Raw genomic sequence first — 18,176 nt, forward strand, 5'->3', positions numbered from 1 at the left:
CTTACGGCCCTCCGACGACTTTCCGACGAAATTCCGACGGATGTAAAGCAGTCCGTCGTAATTCCGTCTGTATTGTCCAATCTCAAACGGCTATATAACGGTCATATACATTTGTCGGCAACGGTCACATGGTTCGTCGGAAATTCGTCGGAAAATTCCGACGGAATACCGACGACTGTACTGTTAATCGAAATGTCGTCGGAAGTTCGTCGGTATATTCCGACGAATTTCCGATGACTACAACGGTTACATTTTTTATCGGAATATCGTCAAAAAGTCGTCGGAAAATTCCGACGACCCATGTTTCGTCGGAATTCCGTCGGAAATGGCCGACGGAATTCCGACGACTTCAAATTTTTGGATTTCGTCGAAAATTGGTCGGTAAGCCGTCACAAACGTCCGACGACATTGATGTCCGTCGAAACCTCCGTCGGAATTCGGCGTGTTTTCTTGTAGTGATCACTGATCACGTGAGTGAGAGACACTAACATTGTCTAAGCTTTGCCTTGTTTCTGGTGTGATATATATGGACGTGGAGGGATGAATCCACTTGCGTTTCTGGCTTCGTTATGAGTGAGCTATATGATTTATTTTATACCTCGCAGCTTTGTTAACATTGTCTTATTTCTTTTTGCCAAGGCAAATCTTAGGATTATATTTTTTGTAATATTATTACAACCGTACCATTTTATAATGAAATTTCACATATTTGGCAAAAAATAAATAATAAGAGGCAGAAAAGAACAAGAACAGTTTGGATCATAGATAAGGAAGAAAGTTAGACCATCCGCAACCGTGATACCCAGTTAGAAATTGTTAGAAATTTTTTTTATTATTTTATTATTATTATTTTTTTCAGCTGAAAAAAAAGATAACTAATGGCGGGCCGCCACCTAACAGCCGGGCCCGCAGATAGTTACAATAATCCAAGCGAATTGATCTTTAAAGAAGGATATGAAGAGGCCAATTCTTAATATACCGCGGGATCCATCAAATTTTTTGCTACTTTTTACCTAGGTTTTGGAGCTAAAAAATTGGCAAGGGGTTCCATTGTGGATGTTTTTAGAGCATGATTAACTCTGCACGGGTTCTTATTTGATTTTTTTTTTGTCTAATAAAAAAAAATAAAAAACAAACCAATCGCGGACCGTCACGTATTAGTGGAACCCGTAAATAGTGCAAAGAACCAAGTTAAACTCGGTCCTTATAGAAGATGCGGAAGACACGGTTTTTGTAAAAACAGTGGGACCTACCCTTTAAGAACTAAGCTGAGAGACACGGTTAATTATGCCTTTACACATATGGTATAGTTGCTTCCTGTAATCAAATTCGAAAGGAAAAATATAAATAGAGACTAGAGAGGCCTCGTGATCGGAGATTGAAAGTTCCTCCTCTCTGATGCCTGAACTCTGTGCCCCTTCCTCCCCCTTGTCACGTGGGCTCTTTTGACCAACCTTTGCCTTCTCCAGTGACCAGCCACACATCACATCAAATCACATCACTCTTCTTTTTCCTTCTTATTTTAAGTACATTTTAGTAGTTTATGACGCAAAGTAATCAAATATTTGCAGAAGAGATAATTATACATTCAACACTCACATATATAATGAAGTAAACATTGTTCATTAAAACAAACATTTGTTCATTAAAACAAACATTGACTTCAAAAAAAAACTTGAAGATAGAGCTAAGTACTGTATATAGCTATGGGATTTTTTTTGTTGTCTCTGCACGATTTTGTTTAAGTCGTCTTAATAAGATTTTGTTTGAGTAATTTTATGTGTTGATTACTGATCGTTGGTTATTGTAGATAGGTCTATATTAATACACTACTTTATGTTTGTCCCTAAAATGGCATGTCTCGACATATTAATTTACTTCAATTGTCTTACTTAACTACTATAAATAGAGGACCCTTATGGCCTTCTCCATATTCACCACAACACCTCCAAATTAAACATTTCTTTCCAACCCCCAAAAGAAGTCTCACTTAGGGTTGTTTTCATCGAAGAGATGACGCAGGGGAGATATTGTGAGTCTTGCGGATGGTTCCACGAGCACACTCAAACATGCTTATTTGTCCACAATGGAAACGGCTGTTCGAACACACAAACCGCTGTTGTTGACTGCACTCTCTCTTTGGGACCTCCGTCCACTACAACTACAAGATTATCTGAGAGAGACAAGAAGAAGATGCGACGGTCCAGTACTTCTTCTCGTGTCTCCAGTTTCACGGACACCGATAAGAACACCTCCAAAACTTCGACGTATAGCGTCCTTCCTTCTTCCAACCGCCGTATTTCTGGTGGCGGCGATACTCTACTTGATCGTCGCTGTACCAACTGTGATACAACGTCTACGCCCCTATGGAGGAATGGTCCTCGAGGTCCCAAGGTATTTTAATTATATTTTGCCATTTATTTAAATGCCTTTAACCTTCTTCGGTTCTTCCTCTCGTTTATAGAAAATCACATGTTTTTCTAAATGATATAATAAATCGGTGCATGCAGTCGTTATGCAATGCGTGTGGAATTCGTTTCAAGAAAGAAGAGAGGAGAACGATGGATACGACGAGGATGACAGCTAGCAGCACCGTCGCGCAAGATCTACACGGACACCATCCTTCCAGTTATAGTAACCACAACAATGCTACTGATCAGAGCGGATCGTCAACGTGCAATTTCGTAGCCAGCGAGATCATGTTAAACCATGACTACGGCGGTGCTGGAGAGTATTACCGGCGGAACCCCGTAGATGGAGTTAACGGCCTACCTTCCCACTCGTGGAGATGTAGAGGATACGGCAATGAGTCTTGTCTATGACTTTACTAGGTGAAAGGAATCTAAAAAATTAAAGAGAGTTTCCAAGTGTACTGAGAAGTTGGAGAGAGACGATGTTGATGTTGATGTTGATGTTGATGTTGATGTTAAGATATCGACGCTTTTATCTTAATTCGTAACATTATGTATTTTTTTTTTTTTTTGAAAAAAGGCTGATTTAGTTTTTCGTCAAGGAAAGTTTAAAATATCTCATTCTTTCTACGCTGCAGCGTATAGTAATATGACGCAGCAGACCAACATTATGTATTTTTCACTCCTTCAAATATTTGTTTAAACTGTAGTAACAAATAATACTAAAATCGTCAACGATCGAGCATGTCAAGGATTTTACAGTGTTATTTTATTTTGCATGGTACCAACAAACCGCATTTATGTTATTAAGTAAATAAATACACGAATTCCGAATATTATTGAAATGAGCATGAATTATAGATAAATATTCAAAAATTTAGGAGCTGCACATAACAAACTTGGAGATAAAAAAAACATATATAGGAGTAAACGATTTCCAAGTGCATTGTTTTCCATTCACACAGAGAAGTTTTAGGTTCACCTGAGTCGCTGAAAATGTGTTATGTAGAGAAAGACCTGAAATCAGATGATCGGGCCAATGTACGTAGATTTACAATGTCTGAACTGTGTGGGTGCAGATACATGGCCATTGTAGTGAATTCATTTTCTTTCTTCTTCTTCTCGTAAGTAACTTGACCGTTGTTTTGTCAGTTTCTTCCATTTGACCTGTTGTTTGAGTCAATTTGCGCTACGGAGAATAATGTTTGCATTATATATGGTTCATAATTTTCCTGAGAACCATTATGTACTACTACTACTATGCACCAACTCCCCCAAGGCTTCTGTCTACCTTTATTTATTTTTCAGTCAGAAATTTTTGTCTTGGAATGCTTTTTGTTTTTGTCTTTAAGGCGATTTAGAATGCATTTTATATTTTGGGAGATTTTGTTTTAAAAAGCCCCACACTGATTTTAATGTGAAAGCTCTCACCATAGCAACACTTGAATGGTGGTAGCTGGTTGAACAAAAGGAAAAGCGAATAAGGATATATGGGCCGAATCATAATCCTTGAGGCCCAAAATCTAGGCCTATGATTAAAGCAAAACTCTCTCTTTGGGTGAGAGGTATACGCTGGATACTTAATTCTCAGCAGATTGATCTGACTGGTATTGAAGATGAGAGATGTCATTGAAGATGGAGACCAAGTATTGATTGTCCTTAAGCATTGTGATATGCTATTTACTTCATTTCTCGTTAGTGAAATTGTACACGAGATCTGACTGACGAATCGAATTCGTCTTACATTAAGGCAATGAAAACCTCTCTACCCATGAGAAAGAACTACTAAAGCTTCAATCCAAGATTGATCAGATGGAGAAAGCAAACTTAGATCCTAAACACTGGACTATGCAGGGAGAGGTACCCAGCCATGTTTTACTCCACTGCTACTAATCTGTGAAAACTTGTAACGTTGCTTTCTGTAGCTAAATTTATGTATGACTTTTCTTGTTGAAAGGTAACTGCTACAAAGAGACCAAAGAATAGTGCTTTATAAGTTGATTTAGATTTTGAGCACAATGCCAGGCCTCCTCCTGTAATCACAGAAGAGGTCACTGCCTCACTTGAGGATATGATCAAAAGCCGAATCATTGAGTTAACTACTTCGTTTGTAACAAAAAGTCTCCTTGACTTTTTCTTCCCCTGGACTTTGCTTAACAGATCTTGTGACTTATTAGGCTCGTTTTGATGATGTTCAACCAGCGCCTAGTCTGCCCACTAAATCCAAAAGAGAAGTCAAGGAATTGGTGAGTTTTATTGAAGAGCTATTAACCTTTGTTTTCATGTTTCGCTCTGGTTTAACAGTTGATGAAATCTGTTTGGTTACTTTTGGAAATATGCAGCACGATAGTAAAAGCAAGAAAGGTCTTGCTGAAGTTTACGAGGTTTGTATGGTCTACAATAATTTATTTTGCTTTTAAGTTGTTGTGAGAGAGAACCAAACAACTTATTATTGTGTGTTGGTCCACTATTTACAGGAAGAATACGTTCAGAAGTCTAATCCGTTATTTGCTCCATCAACTTTCACTGATGAACTGAAGAAAGAGGTTCCCTTTTTGAAATTAGTTTGTGGTTTCTTTTTGTTTTGTTTACCTATGGATCTCCTCCCTTCCAATTTCACACTCCCTTTTGTTTTTATAAATGTTAAATCAGTCAAGCATGCTATTCAAGAACTATGCCTGAAGTTGGATGCTCTCTCACACTTCCATTTTACACCTAAACCAGTATGTTTTTTTTTCGTTTAGATCCTAAATGATGAGGTTTAAACCTAGTTACGAGGCAGGTACTAAAACCTTTTTTTAAACTCAAAAACATTCAGGTAATAGAAGAAATGTCTATACAGACAAACGTCCCAGCCATAGCAATGGAAGAGGTAACTCTATTGTTTTCTTTCAATTGTTTTTGTCTGTTTGATTGAGATGAGAGCACCATTGTACTTAGCAGCTTCTTCAATGTGTACTATGTGTGTAGGTTGCGCCAGTGGCAGTGTCAGATGCAGCAATGCTTGCTCCAGAGGAAATATTTTCGGGGACAGGCAAAATAAAGGAAGAGTTAGAGCTTACACAGGAAGAGAGAAAGAGGAGGAGAGCTAAGAAGAAGAGAAAGTTCAAAGGTAAAGGAATTAAATTTCTAATGGGAAATATTTTCATTTGTAATACACAGAATGCCCAATGTTTTTTTTTTTGGTGCAAGAATGCCTACAATGTTAAAGTTAAATTGTTTGTAACCTCTATTACTTGTTGACTTTGTGGAACAGCTGAATCTGCAAAACAACCTGTGAAGAAGGCGCGTGATACTACTAGTACAGAGATGTCTAAAACTGGTATTTTTTTCTTACTCGAACATGACATAAGAAATACTTTGATAATATCAAATAGCATCAAATGTTGAACTTTGAGTACTCTTTTCGAAAAAAAAAACAGGTAATGAATAACGGTGGAAGAGAGGAGAGGGTATTACAGAGGCAGAAGAGTTGAGTTGAGGCAAATCTACTAAACACAAGACTACTTCAAAGATTAGATGATACCAACAACAGTTTAGCATGTCAGAAGTATTTAAATTTTGTTCTCAAGGTTCGGATCAGTGATTTGGCATTTTTTTTTTATCTGACCATGATGAATTTTGTGCGTTCATTTGTTTGAACTGTTAGTTTTCGTAATATATATCTATCTATATATATAAAGAAATGTTCGTCATTATCAAGTCGTGCGTTATGGGAGTGACACGTGTCCCATTTTATATTTGGAGCCAAAATAAATGAATGCAGTTAAGGGTAATCGAACCCAGCACCTCTAGCACTGGTAATTTCTCTTAGAACCACTAGGCCGAAGTCACTTTTTATAAATATTTGTCCGCGAAAATACTTATTATCGTGTCGGCTGGAAGTCCATGCTTCTTCTGCTTGTGGCCAGGGCCGACACTGAACTGACGTCAAGATGAAAATCGTGAAGTTAAAAACTTTGCTCCAAACAGTTTTGCAATGTTTCCAACCTTTATAACTTGATGCATATAATATATCAAAATACATTTGTTGTACACGTTTTTATTAGTTTTGCTTTTAAAAGAAGATATTTACAGTTATAAATGTTTTGTGCCAGTGAAGTAATGGTTGAAAAACCTCTATACATATGTCATTTTAAAATAACACTCAACTTCTATATATAGTCAATACATATGTCCATGTTATATTATAGACTAAATATTTTCTCTTTTAAAAATATAGAAAACAGTTTTTTTAGTTTACAAGCAAATGTTGTAGAGCAAGTATGCATTATACAAAATAATATATATTTAAAATCCATACGCAAAAACATAAAAGTTGTTATAGGCCTCTTTCTGACACATGCACACTCCACTATGAATAAGAATTAAAAAGAAAAAACAGTATTGTCATCAAACTTTATCACAAATCCACATTTGTACATCTATAATTATGAGTTGGACAATTAGTTAATTTGATACAATATCAAAGCAAGAATAATCGAAAAACAACTATACCACCGCATACTAATAAGTAACAAATAACAGATAACCAAATTTTTGAATCTTAAAACAAATTTCAACTCGAACATTTAGTGAATATCAAATTAACTAATATTCCGCCCGTAGGGCGGGCCGACCCTAGTTTGTAATATCTATTCGTTTATATATTGTTTTTCTTCAGGAGATACAACCGATCCTTATAATTCGTATATATTAATATTTTGGTTAAGTAACTAAACTTATCAACTAGCTGGAGTAGCTCAGTTGGTTAGAGCGTGTGGCTGTTAACCACAAGGTCAGAGGTTCGACCCCTCTCTCTAGCGTTTTCATTTTCAAGTTTGTAACTAACGTCGGGATATTCGTAAGATTATTCGGAGGAGGTCAACGTTAAAGTTGGGGTCCCAACCGTCAATTGAAGAGCCATTTCCTCCGTCTCCGTTTGTCTCTTCCTTCCCTTTTTATATAAAAAAGGATTTGTTTTTTTTGGGGGAAAATAATACTTCAATTTCAATCTAGAGTGAGTGAAGGAGAGAAAGATGGCGATGATGGTATCAGTCTCCAACTCATTTCTGACCTTTAATTCTCCAAATCATCTCCGAACCAGCCGGTAAGCATTTTGCTATTTTGATTTTGTATCAAAAGTGAGTGTGGTGGCACTTTACAAATTACAATTCTTTTACATCAGCAGCAGAAGAAGATTCTGTGCGATGGCTACTACGGGAGTGAGAGTCACAGAAGGTGAAGGCAATTTGCCAAAACTCGTCCTCACTTCTCCCGACAAGAGGTAAAAAAGAAAAAAAGTTTGTTCTTTTTTTTTTGGGGGGTCAGAGATTGATTTGGTTTGGAATTTGGAATGCAGCGAGGCAGAGATATATCTGTTTGGAGGATGCGTTACATCCTGGAAAGTTGCAAGTGGGAAAGATCTTCTTTTTGTTAGACCTGATGCTGTCTTCAATAAGATCAAACCCATTAGCGGAGGGATTCCACATTGTTTCCCGCAGTTTGGACCTGGAGTTATTCAGCAGGTTTTTTTTTGCTTCTTTCCTCCATTTATCAAACCTGAATTATGCCTTTTTAACCATTTTTGGATTGAATCATTAGCATGGGTTTGGAAGGAACATGGACTGGTCTGTTGTTGATTCTGAGAATGCCGTTGACAATGCTGCTGTTACTCTCGAGCTCAAGGATGGTCCTTATAGTCGATCCATGTGGGACTTTGCTTTCCACGCTCTTTACAAGGTTTTTCTTGTCAATTCCTTTTTTTGATTATTGCAAACTCACTCTTGTATGTTAACTAAGGTGCCATTTCTTCTAACAGTTTTTTGGTTTTTGGTTTTGGGTTGCTTTAAGGTCGTTGTTGGCGCGGACTGCCTTTCCACCGAACTTAAAATTACAAACACAGACAACAAGCCATTCTCTTTTAACACTGCCTTGCATACTTACTTCCGTGTAAGTTCCATTTTGAATTGCTCTAGTTTCAGGATTAATCAGCTTTGTTATTGAATTTTCTTCTTTTTTTCTTTGTCTTAATAACTTTCTTGGGTTCATCAGGCTTCTGTCACGGGAGCATCCGTTAGAGGTCTGAAGGGTTGTAAAACTCTCAATAAGGATCCTGACCCTAAAAACCCAATCGAGGGTCAAGAAGACAGGTTGGTTTCTTTCTCCCCTTCCCCTTTTTTAGCTCTTTACCTCTTTCACTAAGTTCCTCTTCTCCAGTAGTAACTACGGATCTTGTTGATTTTTTTTTTTATATTTCAAACGTCCAACTCCTTAATTTCAAACATTCCAGGGATGCAGTCACTTTTCCTGGGTTTGTTGACTGCGTCTATCTTGATGCCCCTAATGAACTGCACTTTGATAATGGCTTGGGTGATCAAATAATCATCAAAAACACAAAGTACGATTTTATCAACAACGCTTATGTGGGGCTCTATGCTTCCATTTCCGAATTTTTTTTGTGCCTCTGCCTCATAAAATACATATTTGGAAAAAAATGCAGCTGGTCGGATGCTGTCTTGTGGAACCCGCATGTTCAGATGGAGGCTTGTTACAGAGACTTTGTCTGCGTCGAAAATGCAAAGGTATTATCATCAGTAAGCCTTTAATACTCTTTTTAAAAAACTTATATATAGACTCAGAAGTTTTCAACTCTCGCTTGTCCCTTCTTAACTCTCAGCTTGGGGATGTCAAGCTCGAGCCAGGACAGTCTTGGACAGCAACACAGCTCCTCAGCATCAGTTGAAAAACAACAATTGTACTTCTAACTTTTTGTTATAATATCGTTGAATGTATCCATTTTTCTTAAGCAATAAAAGTTTGTATTTCACCAGTAGTCCCCACAAGTGCATTTGCCATCTCTGAAACGATGGAACCTTGTCCTATCTCTCATTACGATATCTCTCTTGTATATCTTAGAGACGAGTTTCATTACTTTGTGACAGTCTTTGCATACTCTCAGATTCTTCATTATACGTATCGTTGTTCCCGGTTTAGTCTTCATCAGCCCATATGCAACAGCCAGTTTCTCGCTGTGCTGATGCACAATAGCCTCTCTTTCCTCATCATCAGCTAGATCAAGCAGCACATCTTCCAACTCCGGTACGTACCCGTTTCCTTCAAGTTCCCTTTTTACGGCTCTCCACTTAGTTCGAATTTTCTCAATCTCCGCGTGTGTTCTGTCTCCCGCTGTAAACTCGTGTGTGGTCCCTTCCAAGCTGATCATACTGCAACCAGGCAATTTCACAACCCCTTTGTCCTTCATCAGTCTTCTCGTTTCAGCTGCCTTGTCCCACTTCTTCCCCATGGCGTGAATGTTCGCCGTATGAACATATCTCCCGCCGTGATTAGGATCCATTCTGATTAAGATCTCTCCAATTCTCTCTCCCAGCTCGATGTTTTTGTGAATCTGACAGGCTTTGAGCAGCGAGCCCCATATCACAGCGTTCGCCTTCATAGGCATCTTCTGAACGAGACGCTTTGCTCGGTCGAGCAGTCCAGCTCGACCGAGCATATCAACCACGCAGCCGTAATGCTCTATAGTCGGCTTCACGTTGTGATCTCTCTCCATGGTGTAGAACACCGACTTGCCTTGTTCGACTAGTCCCGTGTAGCTGCAAGCAGTGAGCACCGCAGTGAGTGTGATCGCGTTTGGCTTCACTCCCATCTTCTGCATCTCCGTGAATGTGTTCATTGCTTCTCCACCGAGTCCGTGGTATGCATAACCGGAGATCAAAGCAGTCCAAACCTGCACTGATTTCGTCTTCTTACTGTCCTTGAAAACTCTCAAAGCTTCTTCCATGTCGCCGCACTTCGCGTACATATCTATAAGAGCGCAAGCCAAGACGGAGTCGATACTGATTCTTTCTTTGTCAGCGTATGAATGGATCCATCTCCCTTGCTCGAGCGCCCCGAGCTGAGCGCAAGCCGAGAGAGCGCTAGCTAGAGAGACTTTATCAGGGGGAACGTTAGAGTTGTGCATTTCGTGGAACAGCTGCAGAGCTTCCTTGTTCATTCCCGCTTGAACGTACCCGGAGATGATGGTAGTCCACGAGATAGCGTTCTTCTTTGCCTCCGGCATCTTTCTGAATAAGGTTAAAGCGGTAACCATCTCTCCGGCTTTTGCGTAGCCTTTGATGACGGAGTTCCAGGAGACGAGATCGGGTTCTTGGATTCGGTCGAAGAGAAGGCGAGCGTGGTTGAAGCGCCCGGTGACGGCGTATGAGTTAATGAGGGAGTTGACTGAGTATACGTCGTTGGCGTATCCGAGTTTGGTGAGGTGTGCGTGGATTTGGGTGGTTTCTTGGAAAGCGGAGAGATTGGAACAAGCTTTGAGAAGAAAGGGGAAGGTGTAGGGGTTATGAGGAGCGGAAGAGGAGAGCATGCGGTGATAGAGGAGAAGGGAAGATTCCGGTTGGTCAGAGGAAGAGAGTCCTCTGATCATAAGGTTCCACAAGAAAGTATCTGGACGATCTAAACCGTTGAGAAAAACGTCCTGGGCATAAGAGGAGAAGGTGGAGGAGGAAAGGCAGAAAGAAAGAAACTTTGTGATGGCGTAAGGGTCGTGGAAGAAGCCGGATTTGAGCATGTGAGCATGGACTTGCTTGAGTTCAACCTCCTTTGAGCATTTATGGAGACAAGAGAGAGTGTGTTCCAGTGCGAGAGAAGAGGAAGTTAAAGTTAGCGACATGTGAGAGTATCATTCAGACGAAAAAGAAACTGAGAGAGAGAGAGGGTGGGTGTAAAAGGAGGGAGTGAATGAATGAGATAAGCTTCTACTTCTTCTTCCTAGTGGCCGTTGTCGTCTCGTTAAAATAGGATAAAGAGAGGCGTTGGTGGGTGTGTGAATGAGAGGGGTCTTGATTAAGTTACTTCTGGACATCGTTTAAATATGAAGTTTTTTGCTCTACAAAAAGAAACTTTGAAATTCTATATTTGAAGTTTCACTAATCAAAACTTCAAATTCGAAGTTTCATATTTTTGTTTACATTTTGGTCCCTACAATTACACATCACATTTATAATTCTAAAATATTTTCTCGTTTATCGTTTTAATCCTTAAAAAATATATCTCAAAAATATTTGATTTTTTAATATAAATTTAAGTTTTACACATAAATTAAATTAAATTAAAAATAAGATTTAAAATGCTTAAAACTAGATTTAGACAATAACAATATACAAAAGAAACTTAAAAAAAAAGTTTTAAAAAATTACATGAAGACATAACTATTGCACAAATTTAAATATTTTAACAACACTAATAGTCATGTAAATGCGATATGGAACCTCCAAAATCTCCAAAATATTGTCCAAACAAATTTTATGTAATCGAAGATGGTTATTATTGTTGCTTTTATGTCTTTTGATTCTTTCTTGTTCAAATCGAATGTATTCACGAGTATTAATATCATCGATTGAATTTTAGTCTTCTAGCAATATTTTATTTTTCTCTTTTACTTTATTTTTCATATCTAATGTATTTACAAGTATTAATATTGTCTGTATTCAACAATTTTTAGCTTGTAATCTATAAATTAAAAATAAAGAGAGTCACTTTTACTTCAAAATGCACTAAATGATCATATATGTATTACAAAAATAATTTTGTGGAATGTTATGGTATTTTGCTTAAATTTTAATATTAATTATGTTATTTTTATTTAGAATTTTATATTTTAATATAACATTTTACTAATTAATATTTTTGTAATATTTTTATATATGTGCTAGTAAAAATTTTATGAATTTAAATTAATTATGATAAATATAAGGACCATAGTATAAAATACAAATAATTTTGTTGAAGTTTTGTTTTTGGAGAACAATACCTCTAAATTTCAAATATAGAATTTTAGAAATTTTAAAATAGAGTGTCTTTTTGGAGATGCTCTTAGACATTGTTCCCCCTAAAAAAGAACAAAGAGTAATTGTGTTTCTTAAATCAGTTTTATTTTCATCTTATATTAGATAATAGTGTAAAAGTTTGTAACTGTAGTAGTAGTATGTGTCTGGGCACCTGACAAAAGAAAAAAAAAAGAACTTACCAAAAGAATACCGATGATGAACCGGCTAAAACCGGAATTACTTAACCGAAATTACTTTAACCGGAATGAATTAACAAGGCGAACTGGATAATGACCGGAATTTAAGCAGAAAACCAACGAGCGTCGTAGTCTCTCTCTCTCTAGTTCTTCGAAGCCTGTTTCGGATTTCATTTCGTTGACGAAGAAGAGGATGGTGATGGGAAGGGCATTGTACAGCGTGGGGTTCTGGATCCGGGAAACGGGTCAAGCACTTGATCGGCTGGGTTGTCGCCTCCAAGGCAAAAATCACTTCCGAGAACAACGTACTATCTCCTTCCATCCTTCTTACTTTCCCATTCCAATCCAATCCTTGTTTGATCCCAAGTTTTCTCTCATCTTGATGCTTTATCGATCGATTGATTATGCTATTGTTATTGATTTCATCATCTCTATATGTGCTCTTTTCCTATTTGAAACAAATCAATCGTTTCTTATATATTTTAAAAAGATTGCTGAAAGCGATTCTCTTCAATTGTTTGTTAGTAGTTCCTCCTGTGTTTGTCTACCTATTGTGATTGATTCACTTTGTCCACATACTACTACTGCCTTCAGTGAAGCTTCGTCTTACTTCTGAAATCCCTTCTTTGTTTTTTCCAGTATCCAGGCACCGCACGCTTATGAATGTTTTTGACAAATCCCCTAGTGTCGACAAGCAGGCGTTCGTTGCTCCTAGCGCTTCTCTCATTGGTAATGTCCATGTGGGACCAGCTTCCTCCATTTGGTATGGATGCGTCTTGAGAGGTAACTAACTACTTTTACCATCTCAATCAAATAGGCTTTCTTTTGATAAACAAACACACTCTTTGAACGGCTTATTGTGCAGGAGATGCTAACAGCATCAGTGTCGGCGCTGGGACCAATATCCAAGATAACACTCTTGTCCACGTTGCCAAGTCCAACTTGAGCGGCAAGGTCTTGCCTACTCTCATTGGAGACAATGTCACTATTGGTAAGATTCTCAATCCATTTCCTGTCTCTAACTCAAGTGTGAATTTCATAGTTAGTTAAAGTAATGGATAAAGCAAGTTGAATCCTGGGGCAGGTCATAGTGCTGTTTTACATGGCTGCACTGTGGAAGACGAGGCCTATATTGGTGCAAGTGCAACCGTGTTGGATGGAGCTCATGTTGAAAAGCAAGCCATGGTTGAGTCAGGAGCTCTTGTCAGGCAGAACACTAGAATTCCCTCCGGCGAGGTTCCTACACACACACACACTCTTATTATTATCCCAACTTTGTTGTTTGCTCTGGTGAAGTCTGTGGTCTCAGTCTTGCTTTTAACTTTTTTTAAAAACAGGTTTGGGGAGGGAATCCAGCTAGATTTCTGAGGAAGGTGACTGAAGAAGAAAAGGCCTTCTTCTCTAGTTCGGCTGTGGATTACTCCAACTTAGCTCAAGTTCACGCCGTAGAAAACACAAAGAACTTGGACGAGACTGATTTCAAGAAGCTTCTTTACAAGAAGAACTCCCGCGATGCAGAATACGACTCAGTACTCAGTGATCTCAGTCTCTCTGAAAATGTACCAAAATCAGCTTGAGAAGTTTTGATTCGTGCTAGATTTGAAAAGAAAACAAGAACTTCATTTTCAATGCTTCTCCAATAAAGAATTCTTGAGCTCAAGGTCCTTTGATTGACCAGCCCTTACTTTGGAAAGTAAAATTTTCAGCTTTAAAGACATTCTATTTCTCTGTTAAAGATTTTGAGGGTTTTTGTTCTCTTGCAAGGAAAAAAGTTGTGGGAGGATAGTTTTGGATGGATTTTTATTATGTTGTGTAATAAGTGGTTGGAACAGTCATTTCTCAGTTTTGAGATGGAATATGACCTTTTGCTTTGACATGCTCATATAGAGATTTGCTATTAGGGATCTGCTTGCTTCTATCATAAGCCACTGAGTATCACCTTCTTCCTTTCACATGTTCGCATGTTTGTCTCGCTTCGGTGATGCTTCCGGTAAATCAACGAATTTACTATGGAGAGCTGTGCTTGCGCTTGCGCGTAATTTTGCAGTCCATGCCGATCACCTGTTCGACGAATTGCCGCAACGAGACCTGTCATCGCTTAACTCTCAGCTCTCGTCTTACCTCCGCGGAGGAAACCCAGATGGAACCTTGGGTCTCTTCGTTAAGATGCATCGAGCCAGCCCTGTTCTCACCTCGCACACCTTCACTCCTGTTCTCGGTGCATGTGCCCTCTTGTCCTATCCACAAACAGGACGCCAAGTTCACGCCTTGATGATCAAACAAGGCGCCGAGACAGGAACCATATCCAAAACTGCGCTTATCGACATGTACTCAAAGCACGGGAGCTTGGCTGACTCCGTCGCGGTGTTCGACAGCGTTGAGGACAAAGACGTAGTATCGTGGAACGCTCTGCTTTCGGGTTTCCTTCGAAACGGCAAGGGCAAAGAAGCTCTCGGCGTTTTCGCAGCTATGTGTAGGGAAAAAGTCTCAATCAGCGAGTTCACTTTGTGTTCTGTTGTCAAAACATGCGCCTCTCTCAAGATTCTGCAGCAAGGGAAGCAAGTCCACGCCGTGGTGGTGGTCACCGGACGCGATCTCGTTGTCTTAGGAACTTCGATGATTAGTTTCTACTCTAGCGTAGGGCTGATGAGTGAGGCCATGAAGGTTTATTTCAGTCTGAATGTTCATACGGACGAGGTGATGTTGAACTCTTTGGTATCAGGCTGCATACGAAACCGAAACTACGAGGACGCGTTATTGCTTATGAGTAGGCGGAGACCCAACGCGAGAGTGCTCGTTAGCTCTCTCGCTAGCTGCTCTGACAACTCTGATCTGTGGATTGGTAAACAGATACACTGCGTCGCCTTGCGCAATGGCTTCCTTTCGGATTCGAAGATGTGCAACGGCTTGATGGATATGTACGGCAAATGTGGTCAGATCGTGCAAGCGTGTGCTATGTTCAGAGCTATTAAGTCGAAAACCGTGGTTTCTTGGACGAGTATGATAGATGCGTATGGGGTTAACGGGGACGGCGTCAAAGCGCTTGAAACCTTCAGGGAAATGTGCGAAGAAAGAAGCGGAGTTTTACCCAATTCGGTGACGTTCCTTGTTGTTTTATCGGCGTGTGCGCACGCGGGGTTAGTTGAAGAAGGTAAGGAATGTTTTGGTATGATGAAGGAGAAGTATGGGCTGTTACCAGGAACAGAGCATTACGTATGCTTTATCGATATCTTAAGCAAGGCTGGTGATACAGAGGAGATATGGAGATTAGTCGAGAGAATGAACGATAATGGAAACAACCTTCCTTGTGCTATATGGGTCGCGGTACTTAGTGCTTGTAGTCTTAATATGGATGTAACGCGAGGGGAGTATGCAGCAAGGAGGGTTATGGAGGAGAAGGGTCATGATGAGAAGGCAAGCGTCTATGTGTTGGTTTCGAATTTCTACGCAGCGATTGGGAAGTGGGATTTGGTTGAAGAAATGAGGGAGAAGTTGAATAAGAAAGGTTTGGTTAAAGCAGCTGGACACAGTTCATTCATGTGAATCTTCACTTTTTGTTTTTTTTTTTTTCAGCATCAGTCGTCATTTTTTTTTATTAAACACTTTATACTACACTTGAGCAGTTGAGCTACTGTTTTATGAAAAGAAACAGAAAAAAAAATCCCACTAAAGCATTGCTGTGAATTGTCTCTTTGTTCTAAAAGTCAAAAACCAAAAGAAGACATAGTCAGAATGGAGCAGCATTGACCGGCGATTAGAAGTAGGTGAATGGCCAATGTCACAGGTAATTTTAAGATAATGGATTAGGACAAGAGAAGTCAAAAGATGTGTCCTTATCAAACCCCTCCGCACTTGACTCGTTCTCTGTATCCTAAAAAACACATCACCATAAGAGATTCAACTAAACTTCCAACAGAGACTTAATCAGAGAAGACGATGATTAGAGCCTTGAGCACGAGGAAGGACCGAGGCGGCTACAAGAAGCTGGGTGGTGAGAAAGAAGAAGAAGCAGCAGGGGTTAGGCTTTTAGAAGGGAAAGTGCAGAGCGTTCCAGCAGAGGTGAAGAAACCAGTGGAAAAAACTGGACGTTCAGTTCACCCGCTTTTGAGTTTCTTCGATATTGGATCACAGAAGAAGAAGAAGAAGACAAAGAAGAAGAGCACAACGACAGCGAAACCAGAGTTCTCTAGGTACCTGGAGTATGTGAAAGAAGGAGGAGTTTGGGATGCTACTTCAAATGGTCCTGTCATATATTACAAATAGATTCTATGAAGAAAAGAGAGATGTTGCTTTGTAGATTTAGTTTCGGTTTGTGATCAAAGTGGAAAGCTCGTCTCTAAGTTCATAATGTTTGCTCTCTCTTTTCTTTGTGTGGATCAATCCATGTCTAATTTTTTTCAAGTTTAATAAAGATCAATCAGTAAGCTTTACAAGCAACACAGAAGTAGAAGATGATTTAGGAGCTGAAAATTCACACAAACTCTGGAGAGGTTTTATGATGGTAACCATTTTGGATCTGTTGTGTTAACTTATGTATTTCCCTTGCCTTAACAATGTTAAGTACAAGACGTAATCTTTAAATACCACAAGTTCGTTTGTCAGTTCCTCTAAACTAGCTTTAGATCCAAGAATATAGGAGATCGTTTGGCATATTCTATTACTCCCCCTCAGTCTAATCGTTTGGCGCCTGAACGGATAGACTGGATTTGAAATCGTTGAAGAGAGTTGTAGGCAATGCTTTAGTGAATATGTCTGCATATTGTGAAGAGGAAGGGACGTGTAGAACTCGAACTTGACCCATATTAACCTTCTCACGAACAAAGTGTATGTCAATCTCAACATGTTTCGTTCTTTGATGCTTCACGAGATTGTTGGAGAGATGCACTGCACTGATGTTATCGCAGTAGACAAGTGTGGCAGTGGTGATTGGACATTTGAGTTAGAGAAGGTTTCTTATCCAGCACGTCTCCGCAACTACATTTGCTACGCCCTTGTATTCTGCTTCAGAACTTGATCTCGAGACTGTAGGCTGGCGCTTGGAGGACCAGGATATGAGGTTGTCTCCGATGTAGATGCAGTAGCCTGATGTCGATCGTCTTGTGTCTGGGCATCCTGCCTAGTCCGCGTCAGTGTAGGCTGTGGGGACGTTTGAGCTTGATTTGTGTAGCTGTAAGCCGTGTGACAGAGTTCCCTGAAGATACCGTAAGACTCGCTTGAGTGCAGTGAGATGAGTGACCAGCGGATCATGCATGAACAAACAGAGCTGGTGGACAGCATACTGGATATCAGGTCTAGTCAATGTGAGATACTGCAGGGCACCAGCAAGACTGCGGTATAGAGTTGAGTCAGTTATCTTGTCGCCTCCTTCTTGAGAAAGCTTGGACTTTATGTCGACCGGTGTGGTTATTGGTTTACAATCTTGCATTCCAGCACGTTGCAAGATTTCTTTGGCGTAAGCCGACTGACTTAGAAACATGCCTTTGTCGTTGTAATCCACTTTGAAACCCAAAAAAAAATTAGCTTTCCCTCGTCCGACATCTCAAACTCCTTCTTGAGCAAGGTTGTAAGAACATGACGAAGTTGCGTGGAGGAGGTAGTGAGGAGAATGTCGTCTATGTAGAGAAGAATAAAAGCTTCGTCTGTTCCTTTGCTGTAGGTGAAGAGAGACGTATCACTAGTACTTTTTCGGAAGCCAAGACGTTCGACAAAGGACGAGAATCGTGCATTCCAAGCCCGGGGGGGGC

General features: G+C 39.6%; 8 protein-coding genes and 1 non-coding gene across 12 annotated transcripts; 7 read left to right on the forward strand and 2 right to left on the reverse strand.

Annotated features, from left to right (window-relative positions):
- Window positions 1-2,013: 2,013 nt before the first annotated feature.
- LOC106305444 (GATA transcription factor 18-like) lies at window positions 2,014-2,854 on the forward strand. Its single transcript, XM_013741812.1, has 2 exons — window positions 2,014-2,394; window positions 2,511-2,854. The coding sequence occupies exons 1-2, from the start codon at window positions 2,014-2,016 to the stop codon at window positions 2,820-2,822; spliced, it is 693 nt and encodes a 230-aa protein (XP_013597266.1). The 3' UTR covers window positions 2,823-2,854.
- A 1,163-nt stretch (window positions 2,855-4,017) lies between these two features.
- Window positions 4,018-6,031, forward strand: LOC106304441 (U3 small nucleolar ribonucleoprotein protein MPP10-like). Its single transcript, XM_013740854.1, is given in 10 exon segments — window positions 4,018-4,271; window positions 4,589-4,657; window positions 4,754-4,795; window positions 4,889-4,957; window positions 5,064-5,079; window positions 5,082-5,134; window positions 5,230-5,283; window positions 5,382-5,523; window positions 5,668-5,733; window positions 5,834-6,031. Coding segments are annotated over 10 exon segments (570 nt in total). The 5' UTR covers window positions 4,018-4,223; the 3' UTR covers window positions 5,845-6,031.
- Window positions 6,032-7,142: 1,111 nt separating this feature from the next.
- TRNAN-GUU lies at window positions 7,143-7,216 on the forward strand. The gene has a single exon. It is a non-coding gene; the product is annotated as a tRNA-Asn (tRNA).
- A 130-nt stretch (window positions 7,217-7,346) lies between these two features.
- On the forward strand, window positions 7,347-9,323 carry LOC106306743 (putative glucose-6-phosphate 1-epimerase). Of its 4 annotated transcripts, none has more exons than XM_013743473.1 (9): window positions 7,347-7,500; window positions 7,585-7,677; window positions 7,753-7,918; window positions 7,995-8,132; window positions 8,244-8,342; window positions 8,445-8,542; window positions 8,683-8,790; window positions 8,893-8,974; window positions 9,070-9,323. In XM_013743473.1, exons 1-9 carry the CDS (start codon window positions 7,430-7,432, stop codon window positions 9,133-9,135), a joined length of 921 nt encoding a protein of 306 aa, XP_013598927.1. In that variant the 5' UTR covers window positions 7,347-7,429; the 3' UTR covers window positions 9,136-9,323. The 4 variants fall into 4 exon arrangements, with proteins under 4 accessions (XP_013598927.1, XP_013598926.1, XP_013598928.1 ...); XM_013743472.1 differs by having other exon boundaries at window positions 7,372-7,500; window positions 7,582-7,677; XM_013743471.1 differs by having other exon boundaries at window positions 7,375-7,500; window positions 7,579-7,677.
- On the reverse strand, window positions 8,999-11,256 carry LOC106306742 (pentatricopeptide repeat-containing protein At5g66520). Its single transcript, XM_013743470.1, has one exon. It carries the CDS (start codon window positions 11,077-11,079, stop codon window positions 9,217-9,219), a length of 1,863 nt encoding a protein of 620 aa, XP_013598924.1. The 5' UTR covers window positions 11,080-11,256; the 3' UTR covers window positions 8,999-9,216.
- Window positions 11,257-12,518: 1,262 nt separating this feature from the next.
- Window positions 12,519-14,306, forward strand: LOC106306843 (gamma carbonic anhydrase 3, mitochondrial). Its single transcript, XM_013743612.1, has 5 exons — window positions 12,519-12,737; window positions 13,072-13,215; window positions 13,298-13,423; window positions 13,517-13,668; window positions 13,770-14,306. The coding sequence occupies exons 1-5, from the start codon at window positions 12,626-12,628 to the stop codon at window positions 14,007-14,009; spliced, it is 774 nt and encodes a 257-aa protein (XP_013599066.1). The 5' UTR covers window positions 12,519-12,625; the 3' UTR covers window positions 14,010-14,306.
- LOC106306842 (pentatricopeptide repeat-containing protein At5g66500, mitochondrial) lies at window positions 14,291-16,364 on the forward strand. Its single transcript, XM_013743611.1, has one exon. The coding sequence runs from the start codon at window positions 14,386-14,388 to the stop codon at window positions 15,973-15,975; it is 1,590 nt and encodes a 529-aa protein (XP_013599065.1). The 5' UTR covers window positions 14,291-14,385; the 3' UTR covers window positions 15,976-16,364.
- LOC106306844 lies at window positions 16,320-16,901 on the forward strand. The gene has a single exon (XM_013743613.1). It carries the CDS (start codon window positions 16,369-16,371, stop codon window positions 16,693-16,695), a length of 327 nt encoding a protein of 108 aa, XP_013599067.1. The 5' UTR covers window positions 16,320-16,368; the 3' UTR covers window positions 16,696-16,901.
- Window positions 16,902-17,548: 647 nt separating this feature from the next.
- Window positions 17,549-17,908, reverse strand: LOC106302929 (uncharacterized mitochondrial protein AtMg00810-like). Its single transcript, XM_013739327.1, has one exon. The coding sequence runs from the start codon at window positions 17,906-17,908 to the stop codon at window positions 17,549-17,551; it is 360 nt and encodes a 119-aa protein (XP_013594781.1).
- Between the last annotated feature and the right edge of the window lie 268 nt (window positions 17,909-18,176).

The sequence above is a fragment of the Brassica oleracea genome, chromosome C7, assembly GCF_000695525.1.
Source record: "Brassica oleracea var. oleracea cultivar TO1000 chromosome C7, BOL, whole genome shotgun sequence".
Taxonomy (NCBI): domain Eukaryota; kingdom Viridiplantae; phylum Streptophyta; class Magnoliopsida; order Brassicales; family Brassicaceae; genus Brassica; species Brassica oleracea.

Excerpts from the sequence above, each read along its gene's own strand:
- LOC106305444 (XM_013741812.1), top strand. The coding sequence starts at position 2,014 with ATGACGCAGGGGAGATATTGTGAGTCTTGCGGATGGTTCCACGAGCAC. Across the intron at positions 2,395-2,510 it reads ATGGTCCTCGAGGTCCCAAG|TCGTTATGCAATGCGTGTGG; the intron begins GTATTTTAATTA and ends CGGTGCATGCAG.
- LOC106306743 (XM_013743471.1), top strand. The coding sequence starts at position 7,430 with ATGGCGATGATGGTATCAGTCTCCAACTCATTTCTGACCTTTAATTCT. Across the intron at positions 8,343-8,444 it reads CCTTGCATACTTACTTCCGT|GCTTCTGTCACGGGAGCATC; the intron begins GTAAGTTCCATT and ends TGGGTTCATCAG. Across the intron at positions 8,975-9,069 it reads TCTGCGTCGAAAATGCAAAG|CTTGGGGATGTCAAGCTCGA; the intron begins GTATTATCATCA and ends CTTAACTCTCAG.
- LOC106306742 (XM_013743470.1), bottom strand. The coding sequence starts at position 11,079 with ATGTCGCTAACTTTAACTTCCTCTTCTCTCGCACTGGAACACACTCTC.
- LOC106306843 (XM_013743612.1), top strand. The coding sequence starts at position 12,626 with ATGGTGATGGGAAGGGCATTGTACAGCGTGGGGTTCTGGATCCGGGAA. Across the intron at positions 12,738-13,071 it reads AAATCACTTCCGAGAACAAC|TATCCAGGCACCGCACGCTT; the intron begins GTACTATCTCCT and ends TGTTTTTTCCAG. Across the intron at positions 13,669-13,769 it reads CTAGAATTCCCTCCGGCGAG|GTTTGGGGAGGGAATCCAGC; the intron begins GTTCCTACACAC and ends TTTTAAAAACAG.
- LOC106306842 (XM_013743611.1), top strand. The coding sequence starts at position 14,386 with ATGTTCGCATGTTTGTCTCGCTTCGGTGATGCTTCCGGTAAATCAACG.
- LOC106306844 (XM_013743613.1), top strand. The coding sequence starts at position 16,369 with ATGATTAGAGCCTTGAGCACGAGGAAGGACCGAGGCGGCTACAAGAAG.
- LOC106302929 (XM_013739327.1), bottom strand. The coding sequence starts at position 17,908 with ATGTTTCTAAGTCAGTCGGCTTACGCCAAAGAAATCTTGCAACGTGCT.